The sequence below is a fragment of the Pimephales promelas genome, chromosome 11, assembly GCF_988280905.1.
Source record: "Pimephales promelas chromosome 11, fPimPro1.hap1.1, whole genome shotgun sequence".
Classification (NCBI taxonomy): domain Eukaryota; kingdom Metazoa; phylum Chordata; class Actinopteri; order Cypriniformes; family Leuciscidae; genus Pimephales; species Pimephales promelas.
The window spans coordinates 32,069,900-32,088,108 of record NC_142779.1 but is presented as its reverse complement, the minus strand read 5'-3'; the positions used below and the strand labels follow the sequence as shown (position 1 = coordinate 32,088,108).

Sequence of the window (18,209 nt, the reverse complement as noted above, 5' to 3'; positions counted from 1 at the left end):
CTTGTGGCCTCAAGATAGTAACTCGTGGCCTCAAGATAGTAACTCGTGGCCTCAAGATAGTAACTCGTGGCCACAAGATAGTAACTCGTGGCCACAAGATAGTAACTCGTGGCCACAAGATAGTAACTCGTGGCCACAAGATAGTAACTCGTGGCCTCAAGATAGTAACTCGTGGCCTCAAGATAGTAACTCGTGGCCTCAAGATAGTATCTCGTGGCCTCAAGATAGTAACTCGTGGCCACAAGATAGTAACTCGTGGCCACAAGATAGTAACTCGTGGCCACAAGATAGTAACTCGTGGCCTCAAGATAGTAACTCGTGGCCTCAAGATAGTAACTCGTGGCCTCAAGATAGTAACTCGTGGCCACAAGATAGTAACTCGTGGCCACAAGATAGTAACTCGTGGCCTCAAGATAGTAACTCGTGGCCTCAAGATACTAACTCGTGGCCACAAGATAGTAACTCGTGGCCTCAAGATAGTAACTCGTGGCCACAAGATAGTAACTCGTGGCCACAAGATAGCAACTCGTGGCCACAAGATACTAACTCGTGGCCACAAGATAGTAACTCGTGGCCACAAGATAGTAACTCGTGGCCTCAAGATAGTAACTCGTGGCCACAAGATAGTAACTCGTGGCCTCAAGATAGTAACTCGTGGCCTCAAGATAGTAACTCGTGGCCACAAGATAGTAACTCGTGGCCACAAGATAGTAACTCGTGGCCACAAGATAGTAACTCGTGGCCACAAGATAGTAACTCGTGGCCTCAAGATAGTAACTCGTGGCCACAAGATACTAACTCGTGGCCTCAAGATAGTAACTCGTGGCCACAAGATAGTAACTCGTGGCCTCAAGATAGTAACTCGTGGCCTCAAGATAGTAACTCGTGGCCTCAAGATAGTAACTCGTGGCCTCAAGATAGTAACTCGTGGCCTCAAGATAGTAACTCGTGGCCACAAGATAGTAACTCGTGGCCACAAGATAGTAACTCGTGGCCACAAGATAGTAACTCGTGGCCTCAAGATAGTAACTCGTGGCCTCAAGATAGTAACTCGTGGCCTCAAGATAGTATCTCGTGGCCTCAAGATAGTAACTCGTGGCCACAAGATAGTAACTCGTGGCCACAAGATAGTAACTCGTGGCCACAAGATAGTAACTCGTGGCCTCAAGATAGTAACTCGTGGCCTCAAGATAGTAACTCGTGGCCTCAAGATAGTAACTCGTGGCCACAAGATAGTAACTCGTGGCCACAAGATAGTAACTCGTGGCCTCAAGATAGTAACTCGTGGCCTCAAGATAGTAACTCGTGGCCTCAAGATAGTAACTCGTGGCCACAAGATAGTAACTCGTGGCCACAAGATAGTAACTCGTGGCCTCAAGATAGTAACTCGTGGCCTCAAGATACTAACTCGTGGCCACAAGATAGTAACTCGTGGCCTCAAGATAGTAACTCGTGGCCACAAGATAGTAACTCGTGGCCACAAGATAGTAACTCGTGGCCACAAGATACTAACTCGTGGCCACAAGATAGTAACTCGTGGCCACAAGATAGTAACTCGTGGCCTCAAGATAGTAACTCGTGGCCACAAGATAGTAACTCGTGGCCTCAAGATAGTAACTCGTGGCCTCAAGATAGTAACTCGTGGCCACAAGATAGTAACTCGTGGCCACAAGATAGTAACTCGTGGCCACAAGATAGTAACTCGTGGCCACAAGATAGTAACTCGTGGCCACAAGATAGTAACTCGTGGCCTCAAGATAGTAACTCGTGGCCACAAGATACTAACTCGTGGCCTCAAGATAGTAACTCGTGGCCACAAGATAGTAACTCGTGGCCACAAGATAGTAACTCGTGGCCACAAGATAGTAACTCGTGGCCTCAAGATAGTAACTCGTGGCCTCAAGATAGTAACTCGTGGCCTCAAGATAGTAACTCGTGGCCACAAGATAGTAACTCGTGGCCACAAGATAGTAACTCGTGGCCACAAGATAGTAACTCGTGGCCACAAGATAGTAACTCGTGGCCACAAGATAGTAACTCGTGGCCTCAAGATAGTAACTCGTGGCCACAAGATAGTAACTCGTGGCCTCAAGATAGTAACTCGTGGCCACGAGATACTAACTCCTGGCCACGAGATACTAACTCCTGGCCACGAGATACTAACTCCTGGCCATGAGTTACTAACTCCTGGCCATGAGTTACTAACTCCTGGCCATGAGTTACTATCTTGTGGCCACGAGTTACTATCTTGTGGCCACGAGTTACTATCTTGTGGCCACGAGTTACTATCTTGTGGCCACGAGTTACTATCTTGTGGCCACGAGTTACTATCTTGTGGCCACGAGTTACTATCTTGTGGCCACGAGTTACTATCTTGTGGCCACGAGTTACTATCTTGTGGCCACGAGTTACTATCTTGTGGCCACGAGTTACTATCTTGAGGCCACGAGTTACTATCTTGAGGCCACGAGTTACTATCTTGAGGCCACGAGTTACTATCTTGTGGCCACGAGTTACTATCTTGTGGCCACGAGTTACTATCTTGTGGCCACGAGTTACTATCTTGAGGATAGTACCAAAGTGGGACTAGAGGGGCTGCGTACATTCCACCACTTTGATGATATTTATGTTAATAAAAATGTTGTTAAAGGGAAAAGTCTAAAAGTTTATATGATGAACAGATTTAATTTAGACTTTTATATATGTTAATCAATGCAAATACAAAGAGCAAATTAAATCTGTCCGACAGCAGCTTTACTTGCCTGACGTGTGGAAAGAAATCTCAAAGTATTTTTCATCTCTAAGCTTCCGTGTTTACCACAAATGAAGAGCTCTATGTGCGCTAATCATGAAGTTCTCTATGTCTCTATGTACGAGCATTATTCTGACCCCTTCACATATGAACACATGTGAAGGGGTCAGAATCAAACAATGGTCAACCATCAAGCCAAATGTGCCCTTGGAGATTTAGTGTCTATTATCATAATTATAGCTTGCCTTGTTCATTTGTTCAGGGAGATTGAAAAAACTTTGGAGCATGCATGGAGATGATATAAATCACAAATTACTGGACGATACCTCTGGTACCTGTCGTACATGGTGTTAGTCAAATTACAGGAATTATTTCAGCTCTGTAACTAATCACCCTTGAGGAAAGAAAAATATAATTCAAGTTCTATTTTTAGCCTCAAGTGCTGTTGGCATCACACCAGGGACCCAGGATAGCACTGATACCTGCTTTCAGATCCCTCTAGCACGTTATGCATTATTCGTGGAATTCGACATATTCATAGGAGAGAAGAAATGGTCCAAGCCTAAGATTGCGCATTGATTGACTCGTTCACTCAGTGGATTGTTTCCCTTGATGTCGCTTGGCTTTGGTTTCTGCTATTATTAAGGAGATTCTACTGAATCCAGGCAGAGGGAAGGAAGTCATAAGGATTATGCCTTGATGAAATCAACTAATTGAAAGCAAGCTATTACACATAATGCGCATTATCATTGAAAATAACAGCATTATGGCATTATGGCTTTGCCCACAAAAAGTAAAATCATGCATCGTTAACGCCGGTTTCACGCGGCACGCGTTAGCAGAGCGTAGGCAGCACTTCAGCAGTGTGTATGGTGAGCAGGAGAAGCACATGCCTGTTTTGCATTCACATTTTTTTAATACATAAATATTTATAGGTAATAGGCTATATATGCACGCATAAGTTCCGCATTTGACGCAAGGATGCTCTTCAGTTTCCGGTTGGGGAGATTAAAGTGGAGGAAAACCGAGGAAAACGAGATTATGAGTCTTCAAACGTTACTGTCCTCCCGTCTTTAAAAAACGAAACTTTCATACGTTTAGATGTCATTTTATATATAGTTATGTTTATTTAATATAATTTTAAAAAGAAGCATAAACACAATGAGGTGTGTCTGTTTTGTCTGTTTTTGTGACTAATGTTTCTTTAGTATAACCATGGAGTATAAAATTCCATATAAATTCTCGGTATTGTATTGGACTCATTGATCGGCGGGAGTTATCGAGCATCCTTACACCTTCACCGTAAATACCGCCTTGCATAGAGCCCATTGATACCTGAATTGTATTTATAATTATCTATTATTTGCATATTTATTACATATTAGCACTCATCTCCATGAAAAGCGTTCGGCGAAAGAGAAAAACTTTACGAAATCATTTAGATTGTTACCTATTCTACCATCTTAAAGATAAATGCCTGCAATAACAAACAGCAAAGTTCTTAATAGAGACGTATTGTAAATGAGCAAATTCTCAAAAAAGTAAAAAAAAAAAAAAAATCATGCACATCATAGATGTCTATACTGCATGTGTGCTATATTGATTTCCATTACACGAGAGTAGATGTTAAAACTTCATGCTGATTTATACTTGGCTTTTGCCAAGGTAAGCTAAGCTTTACAGTAAACTATGCTTCTCCATCCCTTCACGCTTCTTTCCATATGGTGAAATCCCCTTCTATCCCCTTCTGTCCGGCGTTAACGGCTGCAGTGTACTTGCCGCGTCAGCACACACGATGGCTGCAATTACAGTGTGGTCTCCCTAGTGGACCAACACAACAACCGACTGGATTGAGCTGAGTAGGGGACATCTCTAGGGTCTTCAAGTGGGCACCTTCCGTCCTCAGTGTTTCGTCGACTAGCCCACGACACCTCAAGAGGGCTCGACAGGGCTCCCAGAGTCACCCCCCTCCGTCCCCCACTCAACTCAGCCCAGCTTACTGACCCCTACAGAGACCTAACCACAATCACGCGCAACCCAACCATACGCGCCAACCCGTTTGATGATGGCTGTCGAGCCCCACTGGTGCGTTAAAGCAGTTTCAGTGGCAAACGGTTCCGTATGGCATACCACCTACCGCAAACCACAATATCTGGCCAACCACCGTCATTCAAACAATATACACAGGAACGTAATGACTGTAATTTCAGTGCAACCTATACAAACAGACTCTTCAAGAATTCTACGAAACCGTACCGTGGCGGCCTGTACACAGCCAGCTAGAATCTTTCCGTCTCAACCACAGCCAGTTGCTGCTCCTTTCTGCAGCTTCAGATAAGTTCTTTACTGTGCGACGCAACTCTTGGCCACTGAATCCGACATCTCTGAGGAACCGGGTTGTAGAGTGTGCCACAAAACCTCGACAACCCATTTCCATTGGATAAACTTGGACTCTCCATCCTCGGTGCTCTCTGAACTCTGAAGACCACCGCATTTGTTAACAATTGTCAGCATGACACCTGTTCTTAATAGCAATAAGCCTATATTTTTATATCAGTAATAATACGCGCTGCTTTCCCCGTATTTACCCCTTATTTACACTGCAAACGTCTGCGGCGCGTTGCGGCTGCGACACGGCTACCAGAGCTGATCACGGCCACTCTAGTCAATTCTTGTGTTTACACAAGGAGAGAGAACTTGCGAGCCTCTCTTCCACTTTTGGTATCTTCCCATAACCGGGCTCTTTATAATTCAATATAGAGGAATTGTTCAATGTTTGTGTACTATGCAGTCCGTACGAAAGTGGTTTCTTCCACAATCTCAACATCTCAGTGTGGACATAGTGAAAAAACGGTAGGCCCCGGCGTTGAGGTTGTGACCATGATGTCCAGCTTGCTTTTGAAACATCGTCCTGCTTATCTGCTGGCCAGTCAATACTCAGTCTTTCAACTGCTCTTGTCACAACCACAATCAGCTCTTTAAACGCATGAAGAAAGAGCAGGCTGATTTCATGAAGTAGCGTGTGTATGACACGCCAATTCGTATTTCCATTTTTGGAGTGCTATCAAGACGCATAATCACCTTTCAGCGTGTTTATGAACACCGTTGACTTAACATTATATAAATATATGACTTACCTCAACCCCGTCCCTAAACCTAACCGTCACTGGGGTTAATGGCATTTATGACTGGAGATTTGACTGCGTGTACGGACACGCGGAATGACGCGGACGTTAATGGCGTAGACATATACGCATACACGCGGATAGCTCAAAATGCGTAGAGATAACACGCCACCTGACTCGAAAGTGGCGTATATGTTTACTCAAAAGTCATGATGTCATGTTGAGAAAGAGTTGGGTTTACGGCTAAACACCAAAAATAGTGTTCCTTCTCCACTACAGAGGATCACTCTTCCAGGAGTGATTTGGGACTCAACGTCGATGCAGGCACGCCTTTCACCGGCACTCATAGAGTTCATCCATTCGGCTGTGAAAAGAAAAATGCTAGGCCAGTCACTCACTGTCAAACAGTTTCAGAAACTGTTGGGTCAGATGGCAGCAGCGTCCAATGTGATACCTTTTGGACTATTGTACATGAGACCCCTGTAGTGGTGGCTCAGGACCAAAGGGTTTTCCCCAAGGGGCAATCCCAAACCATAATCAGGGTCACGCAGTGATGCTTACATGCCCTTGTTATGTGGAAGAAACCTTAGTTCCGGTCCCAGGGTCCAGTGTTGGGAACTTCTTGTCGTTGCAAGACGCTAATGACACTGATGCTTCTCTCACGGGCTGGGGATGGGTCTGTGGAGGGACCACGATATCTCAGGGCACATCAACCGCCTGGAAATGTTGCCCATCTTTCTTGCCCTAAAGAACTTCCTCACAGACCGCAGAGGCCATGTGCTTGTCTGAACAGGAACACATCGGTGTTTGCCTATATAAATCACCAGGAGGGTTTGACCTCGCATCCACTCTGCAAACTGGCATGCCAAATCCTCCTGTGGTCCCAGGGGAAGCTACTGTCCCTCAGAGCGGCTTACATGCCTGGGGCCCAGAATATAGGAGCTGACATCCTGTTGAGACAGGGGCTGAGGCCCGGGGAATGGAGGCTCCACCCCACTTTGGTTCTCCCAGGGGTTCTAGAGAGAGTTCGCTGGGCCCAGGGTTGCCTCCAGGCCTCTGCTGGAGTTACCCGTCAGGAGGGACCTTCTTTCCCAAGCAGGGGGCTTGATTGTTCACCCCGTCCAGAACTGTGGAACCTGTGGGTTTGGCCAGCTCATAGGAACAGGTCTCTCAACTGAGGTTGTAGAGACCATTCTACACTCCAGAGCTCCCTCCACGAGGAAACTTTATGCCTTGACGTGGAGAGTTTTCACGTCATGGTGTAGTGACCGTCAGTTGGACCCAGTTCACTGCCCGGTTGGTACAGTGCTGGAGTTCCTGCAGGAGCGGTTCACTCCAGGTCTATCCCCATCCACTTTAAAGGTTTATGTTGCGGCCATAGGTGCTTACCACATTCCTTTGGATGGAATGAGTTTGGGTAAAGACCCTTTGGTATTTCATTTCCTCTATGGTACTCTGGCTGAGAGTACTGAGTACTCTGAGAGTACTCTCGCTGAGAGGCTGAGGCCTGCAGCCCCTCCCAGGTTGCCGACATGGGATATGGCCATTGTCCTTCAAGGCCTTTCCCTAGCTCCTTTCCATTGGAGCCATTGGAGGTGGTTCCGGCCAAGTTTCTGACCTTGAAAGCTTTGTTCCTCCTCGCTATCACTTCTCTTAAAAGGATAGGAGATTTCCAAGCACTGTCGGTTGCGCCCTCGAGCTTGGAATTTGCACCTGTCATGGTTAAAGTGTTCCTTCATCCTTGACCAAGCTATGTTCCAAAGGTCCCCACTAATGTGGCTAGATCTATGCTGCAGCCCTTTTGTCCTCTTCCTTTTCAGAGCTTGGACCAGGAAAAGTATAATCTGCTTTGCCCAGTCAGGGCGCTAGATGCCTGTTTCCAGAGAGCTGCACTGTGGCGTAAATCAGAACAGCTGTTTTGGGCCCCCTAACAAAGGGTCCCCTGCATCTAAGCAGAGAATGAGCAAGTGGGTGGTCGAGGCTCACTTGCTTATGAGTCAGTCAGACAGCCTTCACCTATGGTTGTTTGTTCCCACTCTACTAGGAGTATGGTGGCCTCCAAAACCCTTATGAAGGAGTTACTCTCCAAGGTGTTTGTAATGTGGTAGGGTGGTCCTCACCGCACACACTTGTGTAATTTCTGTCGTAATATAAGGAATATCAAAAATTTTAAGACTCAGCAGTCCTAAACCTACCAAGTTACCAACACAATAAACACACTCAGAAAAATATTGTATAATTATTGTTATTGACAAAAGTGCAGAAATATTTTTTTTAGTATCACACACCCTATTTATTATTTGGGCAAGTGCTTTCTTTAACGTTTACGTTTTGTTCTCTTTGCTAGTTTGTCTCCATGGTTTTTCATTGATCTATGCATGTGTTTATCACAGAGTATTTTCTTTGTCATATTGTCAATGTTAAATTAATGTTAATTATTCTCCTGCAATCTCCTGAGTGTTTCCTTTTTGGACTTATTATTAAAGACAAGATTTTGTTTCTTTACTCCTCCTTCATGCGCTCTATTACAGCCACCGTGACACTTTCTTTAGAAATTTTCTCTTTATTTTTCGTTTCTGTGAGCCACTAAAACATTTTTGCAAAATATTCTTAGATTTAATTTATTAAGTACATCTGGTGAGCTTCAGCAAATCTACAGTGGGTTTGTGCCGAAAATGTTACATTTGAAACAACAGGGGTGGAAAGTGTACTGAAGAAATATACTCAAGTAAAAGTACCATTACTTTCCAAAAATGTAGTGTGAGTAAAGTAAATGTATCCAAAAGGTAAGAGTAAAAAAAACGATTTAAAAGTATTCACTAGTAGTGAGTAGTTAGGACTGAGTTTTGGATTCTGCTCCCTTACAATAAACACTGTACACAGCAATTTAAACATTTAGAAAACACTTTACATACTTTAATTCACATTCTCTTTCTTCAGAACAAACAGTTTTAATTTTGACTCTAGACAAAATCAGTGATAAAATACATATTCCTAAACAACAGGGAAATACTAGAGATGTAAAAGTTAACTTTTTACAGGACACTCATCACCATTTCAAATTAAAAAAGTCCTTTCAATCGAGAAAGCATGTAATGACCTCTACCAGAGGGACAATTGCAAAGTAAAAGTACAGTTATATCACTTAAAATGTACTCAAGTAGACAATTTTTAGTACAATATCTGATAAAAACTGCTTAATTGTAGTAATGCGAGTACTGTATTTGTAAATCATTACTTCACACTACTGTGAAACAATCAGTAAATATTTGACCGTGACCTAAATAAGAGATTGCTCTGCAATCCTTGGTCCTGCATATTTAATTTCAAACAATGTAACCAATTATGCCGCAAATATATAAATGGCACTTGGATTTGTTTTATGTGCTTTTGTTTTTGAACATCTTCAGCTTGTGATGCTATGAGGATTGATGCAAATTCACTAGAGCCTGGAATAGGTCTTCATTATCTGAGATTACTCTAAACTTTTGACTGATAGTGTGCATTAGTGATGCCTACAGATGAGTTTTAACCCTGACAGAGAATGCAGACGATACAAGTCCTGCAACAAGAGAACAAAGGCTTTGAGAAATGTCTCTTTCAGGCGATTTTCAGCATATACCCAGGTGCATAAAAGTCATCTCAGTTTAATAGATTATCAGCGTGGATGTCAAGATTTTGAGTAGATGCCTCTCAGACTCCATCGTCCTGGGATTTGCTGTAAAACATTCATGCAGCATCACTTCTCAGTGAACTGTTGCTAGGTTACCTTCTACGCAGTGGAGCCGTCTGTCCTTGTTTAAACGGGTGAGAAATGTACATCAGAATTTTTTGTTCTAAAAGGGTTAAAGTTGATTGTGCAGATGTGGCAATCCTGAAGAGACATGATGAGCTAATGTTTTTCTCTTAATACACACAGCATTTAAACATAATTTCAAGCCTTTTTTGGTTAATCACTAGATTATTTTTTTCCTTAATGCAAAACGTTAATAACCACTGATTTTGTGTAATTCATGCATATACTGTATATTAGGTCTGTCAAGATACACTGGTACACTTTTTAAAAATCTATTTACATGTAGATGTAGCATGCATTTATCACACATTTATTGCACATCAAATTTGACTGAGAAATTACCCCAAAAAGACAATTTAAAGTAATTATTGTAAAACTGAAAATAAAGTAGCTTTAGAAAGAAATATTATACTTGAGTCAACATAGAATTGATTACACATCAACTTTTAGGCTAGTGGCTATGAGAGTTAGTAAATGATGACAACATTTTAATTTCTGGGTGAACTATCCCATTTTTTGTTAGTATGGAATATTTATATATATATATATATATATATATATATATATATATATTTTTTTTCTTTTTTTAATTATAAAATAATGAAAAAGAAACTAACATGGTTGTTGGGCCGGTCTGGATATTTCAGAATCTGCTCACTTACTGGGATTTTCACGCACAACCATTTCTAGGGTTTACAAAGAATGGTGTGAAAAGGGAAAAACATCCAGTATGCGGCAGTCCTGTGGGCGAAAATGCCTTGTTGATGCTAGAGGTCAGAGGAGAATGGGCCGACTGATTCAAGCTGATAGAAGAGCAACTTTGACTGAAATAACCACTCGTTACAACCGAGGTATGCAGCAAAGCATTTGTGAAGCCACAACACTCACAACCTTGAGGCGGATGGACTACAACAGCAGAAGACCCCACCGGGTACCACTCATCTCCACTACAAATAGGAAAAAGAGGCTACAATTTCCAAGATCTCACCAAAATTGGACAGTTGAAGACTGGAAAAATGTTGCCTGTTCCAACATGACATCAAGACTTTTGCGTAAACATACACGCCACTTTCAAGTCAAGTGCTGTGTTATCTATACGCATTTTCAGCTATCCGTGTGGATTCGTGTATGTCTACACCGTTAAATGTCCGAGCGAAACGAAGCAAAATGTAGATCTACATCTGGGGAGCGATATTTTTTTCCCTAGGATGGTAGGGGAAGACTCATAAATGGTATTAACCCCAGTGACGGGTAGGTTTAGGGACGGGGTTGGGGTAAGTCATATTGAGTCAACAGCGCTCATAAACATGCTGAAAAGCGATTATGCATGTTGATAATCACGCCAAAAATGGAAATAAGAATTAGCGTGTCATACTACATATGCCATTTCATGACATCAGTCCTCCTGTTCTGATGAGTCTCGATTTCTGTTGAGACATTCAGATGGTAGAGTCAGAATTTGGTGTAAACAGAATGAGAACATGGATCCATCATGCCTTGTTACCACTGTGCAGGCTGGTGGTGGTGGTGTAATGGTGTGGGGGATGTTTTCTTGGCACACTTTAGGCCCCTTAGTGCCAATTGGGCATCGTTTAAATGCCACGGCCTACCTGAGCATTGTTTCTGACCATGTCCATCCCTTTATGGCCACCATGTCCCCATCCTCTGATGGCTACTTCCAGCAGGATAATGCACCATGTCACAAAGCTCGAATCATTTCAAATTGTCAAATTGAATCATTATCATAAAACGACTATAGTCAGTCACGTGGTATGGTGTAACATTCACCCAGGAAAAGACCAAACATCCATCTCTCAAACTACATCTCTTGAAATACTACAGGAGGCGAGTGTGACATGAGACCTTTCATGCTCAAATGCATTTCCTCTTTCATATAAAGATCTAGATAGAGATTGCTTCTTAGTGACATGCTGAGAGTGTCTCTAATCTCAGCTCAGTCAAAAGACTCGAATGCAAGTCGGCAATGTGCATCAAGTGTATATGATGATTGTCACAATCCATTTGATTCATTCTGTAAATTTGCCTGCAGGGACAATATGTCACAGCTGCTTTCTGCTGCAAAAGGCAATTCCCCCCCTGAATTGAGCCCAAATCAAAACCAAATTTGTTTCCCTGGCAGTTTTATTTAAAAGCATATCCATAAGCAGAAAACCATCTCTGGAATCTGCAGTTGAGGTTATGAGATATGCCTTCCTATCAGAATAAACCAACAGAGACAGTCGTTGCAGCCACAAGACTCATTTTTCAGACTCATTTTTGATCCGACTGCCAAGAGGCAAGATGTACTGGTCAGATCAGATGTAGTGTCTATAACCTTTCAGGCTTGCTGAAGCACAGTCCAAAGCCCCTTAAAATCTAAAATCTAGCTCATCCAGGACAAAACTAGTTTGGAAAAGCTGCGAAAGTCAAGCACATCAACTTCAGTTACTTCCTTTTCACTAAGCAAGGATCTAACAACAGCAGAAAAGTATTTATTGAGTCAGCTCATCATTTCTTTACTTCTGATTGACGTCACACAGTAAGGTGTCCAAGGGAATGTGTCAAAAGTGGAACAAAAAACGATCTAATCTGAATTAACCTGTTAAGTAATGTTTGCTTGCTCAACACACCCATAACCTTTTATATATGAGTGATTGTGTACTGTAATGTTTGAGAATATGCCAGGCTCTTCTTTTTTAGATAATTTCAGTCCCCTTGTGAAAAAGTACACTTTAGCATACTTTTAAGAATGTACATACTTAAAAAAATAATAGACTTAAATGCAAACTGATTGTAATATTTTCAGACACTTCATTTGGTATTATTTACAATTCAATGAACATGTATTGTTGTTTAAATTTATATTAAACAATAAGATTTATTTTTGATTTATTTATTCAAATTGATCAAATAACACACGGCAGTAAAATTATGGTTACGCTTTATTTGACAGTATACTGTATATACATGGTGTACTTACCCAAGAAAGTACTGAGTAATGTAAAATGTGTCAGGGTTACATAGTTTTTACTCAGTTATTGTAATTACTACAATAGGTACATACTATGTACATGCGGAGGACTTTAAAATGAAGTGCTACAAAAATTATAGTACTTTAAACATTCTTTAGTACATTAGTCAACACAGCAAAATAAGTGTACTAGAGAGCACAACAGAAATGATTTGAAACATATACTTAATATGTACTTTAAAGTAAAAGTTTTAATTAGACTATTGCAAAGTGTAATTACTTAAGAGTGTTTACTTAAAAGTCATGAAAGTGTGTTTTAAATAGACTAAAGGGATAGTTCACCCAAAAATGAAAATTAGCCCTGGATGAATGTTTTCTTACACAAACTAATCCCTTCGCTTCAAAAGGCCTTTATTATCCGCTTGGGGCTGTGTGGAGCACTTTTATGATGGATAGATGCACTTGTATGATGATAGACGCAATTTATGATGGATAGATGCACTTTTATGATGGATAGATGCACTTGTATGATGATAGATGCACTTTTATGATGGATAGATGCACTTTTATGATGGATGGATGCACTTTTATGATGGATGGGTGCACTTTTATGATGGATGGATGCACTTTTATGATGGATGGATGCACTTTTATGATAAATGGATGAATGCAATTTTATGATGGATAGATGCACTTTTATGATAGATGCACTTTTATGATGGATGGATGCACTTTTATGATGATAGATGCACTTTTATGATGGATGGATGAATGCAATTTTATGATGGATAAATGCACTTTTATGATGGATGGATGGATGCACTTTTATGATGATAGATCATAAAGGTAGTCCACCTGTCTCCCGTCTGAGGACACACACACACACACACACACACACACACTCCACCAAACATTCTCACATCTTGTTCTGGATATCCAGATGGGCCGTAGAGCTCAGACAATTGTTTTCCTGTTGCACACCAAGTTGAATCCATTACCTGACAGATTAATCTAGAGGTCACGCCGGCCAGCAAGAGGAACATCGCCCAACATCATGCTGATTAATGATGCGCTACATCTCTACGAATAACTTAGTCATACATCATACTGCAGGAATCAATACGGTTTCCAATTTCCTCACAACAACATGTTTCTAGAGGTGCACTGGTTTATTGACATGCAATGACAAATTACCTCCCCTAAAAAAAAAGAGTTAAAAATGTTTGAACAATATCCTGACAAAGCCTTCAACCTTTAAATGTAATGTTACATTGAAGGTTATACTGCATATCTTGTGTTTTTTGGTTCATGTTTAAATGAAGCGTTTCTAAATGCTTGCTCAGGTGTCATGTCAGCTTGATAAGATGTTGGAGAACATGGCTACAGTGTTCTTGCTGTTTGCTATGTGATTGATAGAAACCTTGCTGATTTCAAGGGTGTCGCCAGAGCCCCTTTCACACAGAGATTCCGGAAAATACCAGGATAATGTGACCCTGCATTTGTCCCGGGATTGTATTATTTCGGTTCATTCACACTGCCAGTGATTTGCCGGGATCTGTGAGTGCTTTCACACACAACCCGAAAAGATCCCGGAAAGACACATGACGTCAGGATTAGACGTGTAACGTACGCGTCGAAAACGTCACCGTTCCACAAAGCTGGTGAACGATCTCAGCTTCAGTGCGGATAGTGAGGAGCTCCTGGTCTCTGCTTCGCTCCAGTTTGCAGACATTTGGTCGTCCTTTCTTTGTTGATGACGAACACAAACTTTCTTCTAAGACAGACTGATCTCATGAAGTAGCGTGTGTATGACACGCCAATTTGTATTTCCATTTTTGGCGTGCTATCAAGACGCATAATCGCCTTTCAGCGTGTTTATGAACGCCGTTGACTTAACGTTATATAAATATATGACTTACCTCAACCCCGTCCCTAAACCTAACCGTCACTGGGGTTAATGGCATTTATGACTGTTCCCTTACCATCCTAGGTAAAAAAAAGATATGACTTACCTCAACCCCATCCCTAAACTTAACCGTCACTGGGGTTAATGGCATTTATGACTGGAGATTTGACTGCGTGTACAGACACGCGGAATGACGCGGACGTTAATGGCGTAGACATATACGCATACACGCAGATACACGCGGATAGCACAAAATGCGTGGAGATAACACGCCACCTGACTCGAAAGTGGCGTATATGTTTACGCAAAAGTCATGATGTCATGTTGTCTAAGAGCAACAGAGTCACGTGATAGCACAAGCGTCATCACTATGACACACCCCTTATGGCATTGGTCCTGGCTTTTGTTCACACAGCACGCGTTCAGGGACTGATTCTGGCAATGTTACTAGGTCCTCAACCCGGCATCGATGCCGGTATCAATCCCGGGTCGTGTTTGCGTTCACACAGAAGGCGTTCTGGCAATTTACTGGCAATTTCCCGGGATCAACACGCTGTGTGAAAGGGACTTAGGTCTCAACCATAGACTGTAAAAAAAGATGGACGACGCCCCTTCGCTCTTTTCCATCAGAAAGAACTGAAGCCGCCAGTGTCTCGATATGACACTGACATCTTGGGACCTGAGTCTGCGCACTTGCGTGTTTCGGGACCAGTCATGCGCAGTCGTGAGCAGAAAGTAAAGCCGCGAAATCAAGGCCGCGCCCTCATTCTCGCTGAATCAAACGCAAGCACACGCCCCGCACTTTTATTAAGTGTCCTCTGTCTGCTTCGTTCTTCTCCAATAATGTCCGCTGATTGCAGAACCTCGTTAAAATAAGGTAAATACAACTACTAACCACATAATCAACATTATTAAAAAAAAAGTCCGCTGGTGCTTCAGTGACTACCTCGCACAGAGAACCTGTCAATCACAGCTGTCAATCATGATGTCAGAGCACCGTTTTTATCATTACATAACTAACTAAAAACAAACTTATTTTAAAAACGAACACTTGAAATTACATCAACGTGATAGAAACTACAGTAAATGACAGAAACTATCTTTGGAAAAAGGATATGTGAAGTGTAATTTAATTGTTTAGTTGGTCTCGCGTCCCATTGAATAACATGGGGAGGCAGGGGTTATGAGCTATATTAGGACCGGTCACAGGGGGGCGATCGAGACGTTTTGGCTTCACTTTTGAAGGCTTGTACGGCACGCTTGGTCTCAACCAATACAAAGAGTTGCAGTAATATTAATGAGAAGTAAGAAGACAGACTGATATAAAAAGTCACTCAAGTCAGAACAGAATAAGATCTGACGTTGCTGGTGTGGAATCAAAGTGTCTGCTAGATTTAGTAAGACTTTCAAGCAATCATGCTTTAAGTACACTTCTTCAGCAGAGCTTTCATGCCACACATCTGACATCACAACAGAAAGAAAGCTACATTTATACATATAAAAGAGTTATATTATAAATAAATATATTTTTTTTATAAAAGGGTTGTCTACGGCAGATAATTTAAATGACCTTCAAGTATCTAGGAGTTTTGATCAACATGGAAATAAATCTTGAGCTAAAAAATAATCGTGATTTTAACGGTAAAAATGCTACAGTGCAAAACTGTTATTTGGTTACCAGAAAGTTTCCGTATTATACACAACTATGACATAATTGTGATAGAGCTAATGGTACATTTCATGTAATTTTATTGTAAAATACCATTAAATTTAGTTTTAATTTTTTTGTGTGAAATAACTGTTTCCTCCAAGTTTTCTTTTTTTATCAGTTATGTAGGCCTATATTAGGGTTTTATGTTACATTTAATGTTGTTATATTAATGTTTATTGCATTTTGTTTTTAAATTTCATGCGTGTTACCATGTTGTTGTTTAATGTTTGTGTGAATGACATTGTGCAGCTTCTTTAGTTTATGTAAGTATAAACCTTCTTGAGGAAGAGCTGTTTGTGATGAGCTCTGATTAATCATGTGACTCATCGTCACTGATGTGATTGGTGGTTGTCAGTGTATTACAATGGTACAATCAATACTTCAATAGGTTGGTAAATTATTAAATACAAAAATATTTCACCCCGAATTTCAAAGGTTCTTTCGAAAACGGTAGCAATGTAGCGTGATTTGCTAATAGGCAGCAAACTTGATACGCAACTATCATATGTACGCTGCTTTTGTGGATGCAGTCAGTTTTGACAGCAAAAGATGAGGTAAATTGATTGGATATCATGTATTTGACCACGTTCACGTTTTTTTTTTTTTTTTACACTATATTTTCCTGTAAGAAATACATGTTCGGTTTAAATCTTATTTTAAGCTGGGGTAGAATTAGGCAAAACACAGCATTTTGTTCACGCACCCCCTCGTTCTCACGTACCCGTTTAGGAAACACTTCCTTAGCATATGTACAACATTAACAAACAATCTGAAACCATTTTACAGATATTCAACACTATTGGTAGTTGGATTCATGTTTAAACAAGCAAATATTGGCAGCTCTGGTGTAAACAGAGAAAATGGCTGCTTTGCCAATGCATTTGGTGGATTAACATGGGCCAAGGAACAACAAGGATTTCTGAATTGTGTCATCTGAAGAGGATCAACATTCTGTTCAGGCAAAAATAGCCTTCAATTCTTGAAGTGCAAAAGCAATTCTTCAGGCTAGATTGAGATACGTGAAGGGTGACATGGCACTAGCCTTTTCATGTTCTTAGCACAAGCACAATCTTTGAAGTTTTGTGAGTTGAGGAGCTCCAGAAAAGACAACACATTTCTCCTCTGAACTTCCGAAAAGATAGATAAATTGTTTTTTAGTGATTGCAGAATGAATTCTGAAAGAGTAGTGGCTGCTTCTTGTCCGTTTGGATCCAATACAGCGTCAAAAACAGGAGACATATATTACACTGCGTAGCCTATATTACACTGGCTGTCGACACAGCGCCCTCTGCTGGTTTTGAATACAAACTGAAGGAGCTCCTTCAAGGCCATTAACAAAAGCCTCACAATGTCAGACTGTCAGTCAAAATCCGATTTTTGTGCATATCAGATCATATTTAGCAAGTGTGAACAGCAACACTGTTCATGTGATAGAAATGGGCTTCTATTATCAAATGTCCTTCTAAATTGCATTGTGTTTATGTTTAATACACTTTGCTGTTACAGTGCACACAATCTATCGGGATTTTTTTTTGTTTGTTTTTAATCTTTTTATCAAACTGTAATAACTTGCCTCAAAAGAGTTGCAAATATAGTTTCATTTTGACTTTAAGAATATTAACTACAGAGATGAAGTTAGTTACACACAACTCAACACACGTTCTGAAGCTACTTTAAGACAGTTTTGCTCTGCTCATCTAACAATTCATCATTCACACGAAGTACTTACATGTCAGCGTGTCTACCAGTGGATTTCATCACCGGATGTGGGAGGAAACCACAGGAGTTCATTCGCATCTTTCAAAGCACTTCAACACACACAGCCTATTTCGGTTCAGTTTGAGGAAGGATTGCATCCTTTGTTCTTGTTGATTTCGGTGGTCTCTAAAGTTTGATATTTATAGAAGCAAATCCTCAACCACAAAATGTACACAGAACTATCAAAACT

At 41.2% G+C, this 18,209-nt stretch overlaps 1 protein-coding gene across 1 annotated transcript in view; it reads right to left on the bottom strand.

Moving 5' to 3' along the window:
* LOC148977233 (uncharacterized) overlaps positions 1-18,132 on the bottom strand; it is a 40,842-nt gene extending 22,710 nt beyond the window's left edge. Inside the window, exon 1 of the mRNA XM_089117310.1 lies at positions 17,991-18,132. Within this exon, the coding sequence (XP_088973436.1) occupies positions 17,991-18,058 (68 nt within the window). The 5' untranslated portion in view covers positions 18,059-18,132. The remainder of the gene's footprint in view (positions 1-17,990) is intronic.
* Between the last annotated feature and the right edge of the window lie 77 nt (positions 18,133-18,209).